Source organism: Pempheris klunzingeri, chromosome 10, assembly GCF_042242105.1.
Source record: "Pempheris klunzingeri isolate RE-2024b chromosome 10, fPemKlu1.hap1, whole genome shotgun sequence".
Lineage (NCBI taxonomy): Eukaryota > Metazoa > Chordata > Actinopteri > Acropomatiformes > Pempheridae > Pempheris > Pempheris klunzingeri.
In genome coordinates, this window is record NC_092021.1 from 23,448,223 (window position 1) to 23,458,983 (window position 10,761).

General features: G+C 41.7%; 1 protein-coding gene across 1 annotated transcript; it reads left to right on the top strand.

Annotated features, from left to right (window-relative positions):
* The first annotated feature begins 141 nt into the window (after nt 1-141).
* Nucleotides 142-9,616, top strand: LOC139208734 (solute carrier family 22 member 4-like). The gene is made up of 11 exons (XM_070838464.1): nt 142-351; nt 1,585-1,803; nt 3,076-3,179; nt 3,366-3,520; nt 4,007-4,178; nt 4,717-4,843; nt 4,918-5,018; nt 5,469-5,683; nt 6,335-6,517; nt 6,711-6,846; nt 8,575-9,616. Exons 1-11 carry the CDS (start codon nt 142-144, stop codon nt 8,675-8,677), a joined length of 1,725 nt encoding a protein of 574 aa, XP_070694565.1. The 3' UTR covers nt 8,678-9,616.
* Nucleotides 9,617-10,761: the final 1,145 nt, after the last annotated feature.

Genomic DNA, 10,761 nt, shown 5'->3' on the forward strand with positions numbered 1-10,761 from the left:
AATTGTGGCAAAGTAATACTAAAAAGTTTAAAACTACATTTTGCATTTCTAGTCATTCTAGTTGTCATAGTTAGTCGGTTAATAAACAAAAGTCAAGACTGTAGGTGTGAAATTAAAAGAGTGTAAGTGGAGTCCAGTGAAATGCAGGACTATGAGGAGTCGGTGTCGTTCCTGGGGACCTGGGGCCCCTTCCAGAGGAGAGTCTTCTTCCTGCTCTGTCTCACCAGCGTCCCATGTGGATACCACCTGCTGTCCGTCATCTTTCTGCTGGCTACCCCCCCACACCAGTGCCACATCCCCCACCACAGCAACCTGAGCCAGGACTGGATCCAGGCCAGCATCCCAGTGCAGGTCAGTCCTGTTGGAACTGATTCTTAATTAAGAGAAAAAATGAAATGACCTTTAATCAGTGAATCAAGTATTTTGAAATGCACCTTTTTAATTTTAATTCGTTTTCTGATCTTGCGCCATGATCATCAGAACAATATAATTTTTCTGTGACTTCCAAAACTGTTTAAAATCTCTGCTGAAAAATATACACACGTCGTGATGTGACAACGCTCTGGTTAAGGTTTTGTCTTCGTCTTGGTTACGTTTGGGCAACATTATGTTTTCCTACTTCCCTCAGGTTACAGGATCTTTATTGCCATGGCTACAATAAAATGACTGTTGTGTATCTCCGTCACTGAGGCTGATGGGATACGTTACATACATATGACGATACATACGAAGTGATTGACACTGTGTGATTCACCCCTAATGTGATTCGACACGATTTGACGTGACGCTGCACTTCAGTGTGGTACAAAGAGTTTGATTTTATTTCTTTGGTTGTTCTTAAGCAAACAGAAAATCATAAACAAAGTGAAAAAGTGTTACAAACGTATTTCAAGAATTAAAAGTAGAAGTACTTGTTATGGCTGCTGTCAGTGTTATATAAGTATAAGTTAAATTATTTTATTTGTTTGTGGGTGGAGCTCTTTTTCTCTACTTTGTATACGGATTGTTAATTTAATTTATGTTTTGGATAAAAATCTTTGAGGTAAAGAGTAACATAAGTATAGGTGTCAAATAAAAGTAGTGGAGTTAAGGGTATAAAATGTAGAGTACAACATGTTTTGGAGTTTTATAAGTATACATATATATAGATAGTATAAAGTATATATTAAGTATAAAACAGCAGAATTGATCCTTCTAGTGTTCTTTTACTTTCCAGCAATGTGATGTAAGTTATTTTTGTCTGGGTTTAATGTTAACATAGAGTTGAAGTTAAATTTAAAGTCAGGTGTTTAGTTTAATGTTATCAGATGTCCATGTTACATTATGCAGGACAGCAGTAATTAAAAATGGGCAGATCTAATTTCTTAAATCCAGTTGAGACACAAACAGCTGAATAAGTCCGAAACCTTGGAAATACAGTCAGCTAATAATTCAGCTTTGTACTGGATCCAGACTGGGATCCTCCTGCAGGTTAGAACTGGTCTAGTGTGGACTGATGTGGTCCTCGTGGGTGCTGTTCACCTCCCCAGACTGTTGTTACATCACAGCCTGGAAATAACGATGCTGTTGTTTCCTGCTCAGCAGGCGGCCGGGCGGCTGGAGAGGAGCAGTTGTAGCCGGTACGAGCTGGAGCTGGTGCAGAACCTGTCTGCACTGGGAACCAGACCCAGCCTGAACCTGGTCTACAACCGGTCTGCGCTGGGATCAAGTCCAGAGGTCCTCGTCTCCAGCCTGAAGCAGGAGGGCTGTAAAGATGGATGGGCCTACAGCACTGAGTTCTACCAGTCCACTGTAGTCACTGAGGTACTGAGCTGCTGTCGTTACTACTTTTAGTTTTTTATCAGCTCCCCGTTAATGTTTAGACTCCAGTGTCCTATATTAGGATCCGATCTGGTCCGAACAGCTTCTGTCTGTGAAACACTGAGGGGTCGTGACCTCTCTCAGTGGCCACCAATCATTGACTTGCCTCAGGCGGAGATGCAGGAAGCTGCCACCAGAAACTGGAAACGACCGGATCGGCGTCTCCTGCATTTGTGTCATCTACCTGTGAGGTGTAATGCCAAAACCTTTTGTTCAGAGAGTTAAGAGTTAAGAAGGTGTGCACCCTGCATGGCCTGATACTGAACGACCTTTATACACACGAATGCACATGTTTAATGCACTTTTTAATCAAATTATTTTCATGTGCAAATACAAAGAGGAAAAAAGAACATAATCTAATCTAAAATGACCCATTTATACATATTAAATGACTACTGAGCTCACTGGGCAAAAGTGATCAGATCAAGCGCACTTAATTAAGTGTAATTATGCTTCACTCATTTGGTTTGAGGACGCTGTTTTAATGATGCGTAAAGTAAAGAAAGAAGTATTATTCCTTTAGTGTTTTTCTTTTTTTTTAAGTTTACTAAATGTCTGTGTATTAGCGTCTTGTGTGTTCACTATATTGTCCATTGTTTCTTGAATTCATACAATAAGTGATTAAAGAGCAGGTCTAGTTCACATCTCCAAGTTTGTAGAAGTGCTTGTTTGGTTCTTGTGTGTAAGATACTTTCACAAAGCAGCCAAACTTCTGGCACAAGAAGGTAATGACCAGAGCAGCTCAGACCGGTCAGAGGTCACAGACGACGTCCAGACCAGCAGTCTGGACAGGAGGAGTCCAAGGGACGCTGGAGGTTTGGGGCTCTGAAAGCTGGACACCGAAGGATGGTCTCAAAGATGACTGACCGGAGTTGGATTCTGTAGGGATGTGTTGAGAGTGATGGGACATTTTAGGATCATTTATGAGAATGTGGAGACCAGAGGATTGCTTGGGCAGAAGACTGACAGAGTCTCAGTCACAGAGACTCATGACGAACAGACTCAGGATAATCACCAGCACAGGAACAGAACAATCAAGCACAGACAGATAAGGTCAAAGGACCAACTGCTGATGACCACATTTTTAATATGTTTAACGTTTGCTGTATTATTCCAGGTTGCATATCCAGGTTTGCCTGATATTTGAGTGTCTGTATCTGCTGCTGAGTTATTCTACCTCACACTTTTATGTCTTCAACCATATTTGTCTTCCAGTTTAACCTGGTGTGTGACGACCAGTGGAAACAGCCTCTGACCTCTCTTGTTTACTTCCTGGGGGGGCTGTGTGGATGCTTAGTGTCTGGACAGATCTCTGACCGGTAATTTTCAGTTTTACTTCAAACTGTTAGCTGTCAGCTGCTAAGTATGTTTAAAGGTTCGCGCTTCATGGGGAAAAAAAAAAATCTGCTGGATTAAAGATGTGTATCCTGAAATCCAATAACATCAGCGTCTCTCTTCTTGGACATTAACATTAACATCACCACGTGGTTGTATTTGTACTTCAGGTTTGGCAGGAAGCCCGTGCTGTTCGGTGCCATCGCCATGCTCAGCGTCTTCAGCAGCGCTGTGGCCTTCGCTCCGTCCTGGCCCGTCTTCACCGTGCTCTTCTTCATGATGGGCATGGGTCAGATCGCCGGCTACATAGTCGTGTTTGTCCTGGGTATGGCTTCTTCATTATTGGTATTCTGCTGATCTCAATAGATTACCACTGGAGGACAGGATAAGACCATGTGTATACTGATGAGGAGATGTTTACGAATCCATCTTCTTCTGTCCGTTTTGGCCTTGAGTGCTGTCAACTCCAAAATGAAGTTTTGTTTTATATTGAGAAAAGATAACTTCATCAATAATGCTGACTGTCACAAATCCTTCCTGATCTCTCTATTATTCATTCATTCATTCATCCCTCACTCTCCTGTCAATGCAGACTCTCCATTTCTTCACTGCCAGTTTGTCTTTTGCACTTTACTAAACATTTTCTTTGCTGTGTTTTCTCTGTTTACCTGATCTTGAGCCCCTGCCTGGTTGAGTTCTTCTAGTTTGTCCACCTGATTATGACCTTTGATCGCCTGATTACTGAATTAAAGATGTTGGAGGTTGCTTAGTACGACTCCCTGATGTTTTTTTAAACATGTTTGCTCCACAGGTTCAGAGCTCCTGGTTGGTTCCACCAGAGTTCTCTTCTCCAGCCTGGGCCTGCCTATCGTGTACACCATTGGTATGATCCTGCTGCCTGGCACCGCCTACCTGGTCAGGTACTGGAGACAACTGTCGCTGATCATGGCCGTGCCAGGTCTGGCCTGCATCCCCCTCTGGTGGTGAGTACATGATGTAGATGCACCTGCATCTTGTGTGCTGCTTCAACACTCCATACTTGAAGTTGTAATTTGTATGACATGAAGGAGGGAATGAAATCTGTGCAGAAGATGAAGTCGTCCAGATGTGGAATGATAACTCTACCTGCTGATCCAAATTTGTACCTTGAGGAACCACAAACAAAACACTTCTGCGAACCACATTCAGAAGAACCACATGAAAAAAACAAAGCCCTGTCATTCATTTGAGTAGGAACATGCCTTGAAGGTGAGCTACGGCAAGATATATAAGTTGAACCTGGCTCAATTTTTGCTGCGACACAATGCAACATAATCAAGATCAAATATATGCAAGTGCACAGTCCTGGTGGATTAATTTGTCACACGAACACAGTTTATCTGCTTCCTATCTCCACCATGGCTTGATTATTGAGAAACAGTCGATATGACGCACAGGTGGATGAACCAGGAGGATCCAGAGTCCTTCCCTGGTTTCTGTTTTCATCTGATACACAGTAGAGGTTGTGTTTGTGTCTGCTAGGCTGGTTCCAGAGTCTCCTCGCTGGCTGGTTTCTCGCGGCCGTTTGTGGGAAGCTGAACTCGTGCTGAGGTCGGCAGCTCTGGAGAACCGAGTGGAGGCTCCACATGTGATCTTCCCCTCGGTCAATGTAAGACCCTCTAACGTTAACAGACTTCCTTCACACGCTAAAGGCTGTTGTACTACAGCTGTGTCTCTCCGCAGGCTGAAAAAGCAACAAGCCAGAAGACGGAGTCCCTCAGCGTTCTGGACCTCCTGAGGACCAAAAACATTCGAAGTATCACACTTGTGCTGTGGCTCATCTGGTGCGTAAAAATGCTTTTCCACCACAAGGGTTTTCCCCTGGAATTCAGGAACTTTCCCTCTTTTAGCTGATAGCGAGATTGATTGGTTCGTCCATCCAGATAAAGATAAAGTATCCCAACAACTAGTCGTCCATCTCATTGTCCCCACATGATGATCACTAATGAGTTGGTTGAAACTCTGACCTTTCCTCCAACACCAGAATCAGGACAACGCTTTCTTCTCATCCAACGTTCAGATTATCATTCCTGCTCCCCAGAGGATGGTCACTTTAGTTCTTAATGACCACATGACCTTTCCTTTTGCATCACCCTCAGGACCAACCTGACATTTTTAGCTCTATTGCATGTAAATCTTTAAGAAAATATGTTGTTCTTTTCTGTCTGTTCCATCTTATTGAGATTTAGAGGGGCGCTAACATGACTGCAGAGTTTACATCTTGTTCTTTGCAGGTTTTCTATAAGTGTAAGCTACTTCGGACTGTCATTCAACACGTCGAGCCTCTATGGCAACCCCTTCCTCAACTACTTCCTGGTGTCGGCTGTTGAGTACCCAGCGTACACTGCCAGCTGGTTGGCGACACGCAGTCTTCCTCGCCGCCTGTCCTTCATCAGCTTCACCCTGCTGGGGGCGCTAGCTCTGCTCCTTATCCAGATCACTCTGCACAGTGAGTAAGACCAAGCTAGCTGTACTCCTCTAAAAGTAGGCTCTTTTTCTCATAGACTTCCACACATTCTGACCAGTGAGCCGGTGGAGTCGCCCCCTATTGGCCTTTAGAAAGAATGCAAGTTAAAGGCTCCTCAGCATTGACTTTACTTTTACGTACACTAATTTTTTACAGTCCATGATGCAAATGCATCACTAAAACAGACACGTAGTCATAGAAAAACAGCACTATGGTGCAACTAGAAGACTGCAAACATGATGCTCTGCTAACAGGCTAAAGTTGTACGTCCAATTCAAAAAGTCACGACTCCACCTGTTGATGAGCCATGTAGAGGACCTGTGAAGAAAAAGGATGAATTACAGAGTATTATTTGTAAGCCACAGTATTGTAATACAGTAGTATTATGAATAAAAGTGTAATTAAAATGTTAGGTGTTTTGATATAAAACCCTGTTTGGATTCTTACTATAGAAAAACATACCCACAAGCAACAGATTGATATTGTTTGTGTGTTCAAACTGCTAAAATGCTTTAACCTGACAAATCTGCCGAATGTGAAGCTGTTGAGGGAACAGTCTTCAGCTTCATATTGGTTCAGTGCATCTTCAACGCTTTCTTGATCACCAGCTTAAAGCCTTCGTCCTCCCTGCAGGTCATCCAAGTCTCACCCTGTCCCTGGTGCTGCTGGGTAAATTTGGCATTCTGGTCGGCAACGGGGTGTTGTACATGTTCACCGGTGAGCTCTCCCCCACAGTCATCAGGAACACAGCGATGTCGTCCTGTGCCATGTTCTCCAGGTTGGGGTCGTCTGTTTCCCCGTACCTGCTGCAGCTGGGTGAGACCTTTCACTGCATACACACTACAGACGATACTGCAGTAAAGGGCCAGTTCACCCAAACGACAGAACACATTTTCTCAATTGCTCAAACTTGAATCTAAAGATACAGAGTTTTAGTTTTTATGTGTTGTATTCTTTATTGTTCTTTATAGGACAAATCTTTACTGATCTGCTCTGGTTCTGTCTCCAGCTGTGTTCAACACGTTCCTGCCGTGGATCATTGTGGGCTCACTGTCGCTGCTCTGTGTTCTGCTCTGCGTCTTCCTGCCTGAGACCTTCAGACAGCCGCTGCCGGACACCATCCAGCAGATGCCGCTCATACGGGGGTCAGTCTGCAGTCACTTTTCACACCTTGCTGTCGGTGTTCTGCTCGGCCCAACGTGGCGGCCTCCTCCATTAAATCAAAGCAGTGTCTTTGGTTCTATTCGGGTGTCCCAACACTTGACTAGAAGGGAAGTGGAGACACTTTCGGGTCAGCTTTATAGGATTCAAGATTCAAGATGTTTATTGTCGCTCCGGTTGCACCAGGACACTTGTGTGAGCTCTGTTAATACACATACATATGACAGAAAAACATATATGAAAATAAAATAAAGACATATAAAGATACATAAAGAAACAGATATGGATAACAAACAACGAGTGTTTTCAGAGTCCTGTATCTCCTCCCTGAGTGAGACGGGCCGTTGTGTTGGGTCCTTAATGATGATTAGAGGTGTTCAGCACATGTTTGAACAAACCTTCATCAGCACATCTTTAAACTGAACCGGCTGCACTGAATCACCATCGTCAGCGAATCAGCAGCTTGTAGCAGTGGAGCTCCTCACTGGAGCACCATCGTCAGCGATGATAGACAGTACACGACTTCCTCTTTAAGAGCTTATTAAGAGACCACAGAAACCACAGAGACAATCATGGTGGGATAACTCTGTAAATAATGGGCTGCTAAGCCATTAATCTTAAGTACAGTGCTGGAGGAGGCTGGTTTTTATACTGAACTGAACAAACAGACTGAGCTGAACTAAAGACGGTCCTGGCTGTGTGAGCCGTGATGCGTTCACTTACATACTGAAGTGCACTTGAGACTTGACCAGGGTTTGTCTAAGACTTTAGTGACTGATTTTTAGAATTTAATGCCACAGTTTGATTAAATTTAAGGCTGTTTTGCAATAAAAGAATAAAAATGAAATCTGAAAATATGGTCCTACAGATACATATGCTGTCAGTTAAAAAGGAGAAGTACGACAAAGTGATAATAACTGGTTCAGATAAAGAACATTTCTTGCGATATGTTTATTAATGTGAAAAAATATATATGTCCTAAATGTCGCAGAGGAACTCTCACAGGATGACGATGATTTAAGACATTTTAAGACTTTTTAAGAGCAAGTTTAATAAATATCCTGTAAACTTACAGTGGTTATATGTTTTGTTAAATGGTTAAATGTCGTATTGAAAGTGTGAATGTAACATTTTGGTCAAAATACTAAGCAAATGAATCAAAATAGAAATGCAAACAGAGATTCTTGTCATATGCAGTGATTAGGGTAGATATAATCCGCAATTAATCACGTCAATTTACTCCACAGCTGTTTTTACATTTGGGAACGTATCATATTATCCTTTTTACATTACAGCCCTCGTGCTCCTGACGATTTGACAGTGGAACAGCACCAAACCCTCACAGACACACTCAGATCAAACTGATGAAGTCTTTAATTCTGTTGCACAATACTGCTCCCTTTGCACAAATGTAAAAAGTTGGAGTAGTCGGGCCACTTCCACTGTCACTCCCCCTTTTTAGCCAATTGCCATGAACATAAACACACACTTGACCGCACTTGATCTCTGAGGCAAATTTCAGCCTCTTAGGGGAAAAACTGTGGGGAAATTTTACTCAACCAGACCGATTAAAAGTAAAGTTTACCAGTTTGAAGCACACAACCATCACAAAAAAAGTGTTTAAAAGGCATATCTACACTGTAGACTCATCCATAGGATGAAAAAACACTGTAAGTGCAGCCTGAATGATGCTGCTCTGCTCTGACTTCCAGGTTCAGGTGGCCACAGGCCTCCACGCCTCCTCCAAAGGATGATGGGAAATCAGCTAAAGACCAGACTACTGCTCCTGAGATCATCTGCTCAACTCATCTATAACAAAAAAGAAAACTGCAGCATTGCCACACTGACTTTTTTTTTATCCTTTTGCTCTCAAAAAAACAAACACTTTGCTGTATACTTTTGGGTTCTCCAGTGATGCATTCACTGACACCTTATGTATTGCAATAACAGTTTACAGCCGGAGCAGAGTGCTGTGCAAGAGCAGGTCAACAAAAGAAAACATTGCAAAGCTTCACTGAAGATAGGGAGTCACATTATTTATCTATTTTTTCCTGTTACAATCAAAGGAAAGTGAGCAGGACATTAAAATCACCCAGCAGTTTGCTTCACTTGCTGTAGATCTTATTTACCAGGTTTCCACTTAAGATGATAAACATGACATCAATCAATCCCAGCATGTAAAAGAGAGCGGGAAGGAAAAAGAATCATAAATAAGAGGTGAATGTAAATTCTGTACAGACTTGAGGAGATTTATTTTCCTCCTACATCAGCTGCAATGCTACGTTACAAGATTCATAACTATAAACTTGAATATTTGTGTTTGTGTGTGTGTGTGTGTGTGTATTGTTCATCTGCTTCCAGTCGATCAAGTCGTACTAAAGATGAATGTGATGAATATATCTAAATTAAGTCATTCACAGCCTCTATATTCATTATTAACAGATTAAACTGACAGACAGTTTTACTTATGAATCATATTTGATATTTTTATTTTATTGATTATGACTGGCTGACATATGAAGTTCTTTTTTTTATTTTATTTTGAAAATAAATCTGATCCTTACTGTTGGATAGTACAGTTTCTGAGGGCACATGAACGCCTCAGTGGTGTGGAATCAGTGGGCGTGGCCTGTGGCTCCGCCCCGGGCTTTACCGGAACACAACCAAACAGGCCTTCAGAATAAAAGCATGTACAATATATTTTTTTCTAGACTTTTGCTACTTTACCTCAAATAAAGAAAAAAAACATCTGAATTCTTCATCCAGATCTGTTTGATTAAACTCTAATGCCAAAGCTGCCAAAACTTTATTATAGGCTGAGTTTAATTGCCAATGTGGCTACACACACACCCAGATAGTATATTTTGTGTTTTATGCGCCGCCTTTTATGTTTATGTATGACTTATTATTTTAACCTAAACCATGATCTTTTCCTAAACCTACCCAAGTAGTTTTGGTGCCTAAACTTAACCAAAATGTGGCTGAAAACAATAAGAGAAAACTGAAATATTTAAGTCATCAAAGAAACTGATGCATTTTATCATTGCTCTTACACGGGACTTTAATCCCTGAGTGTAAGTCCAGTAACTAAACCATTTATCCATCACGCCCACATCATCATTCTTTATATTGAATGACAGGACCAGGTGGAAATAGCTGAATAGCAGCTGTCTGACTATTTGCACCAAGGGGCAGGTTTGGCTAACTTTACGTACTGACAATAGCAATGAATAAAATACATTGGCTAAGCTGATATCAGTCATGAACAACACTTCTCACCTCCTGCATGAGACTGTGGGGGCCTGAAGCAGCTCCTGCAGCCACAGACTAGCTACACCCATCACATGTCCTTCATCCCACCTGCAATAACACTCATTAATTCAACGTAACACAGCACAACTGGTTATTATCACCATCTGTCACCTCTGTCACTATAATCACTTTACTCCATACAATCTGCAGTGTGAAATAATATTTATTGACCGTTTATTTACATATTTATGGAAATGGCAATGGCAATTTATTTAGCTAGTGCAACTTAACAATCCATAGGTATATCTGTATATCTACATATATGTGGGATGTTTATGGTGTATTTATGTTGATGAGTTTTTTATGTTATTTACGTCTTTTACATTTTTATGTTTATTTTTTTGCACTCTCTTTCCACTTGAGCTGCTGTGAATTTCCCCAAAGTATCTTATCAAATCTTTGTATGTATCAAAATAGAAAACATTACATAGAAATCGTACAAAATCTAAATAAAAACTAACAATAAACTTCAGATGTTTTTCTTTATTTATACATGAGGCTTTTATTTGGAAGGTCTCTCCGCCGGAAGTCGTGTTCTTCTTTTCTGCGCTTCACTGCGGCTGCGCAGAGCAGCGAGACCCACCGCC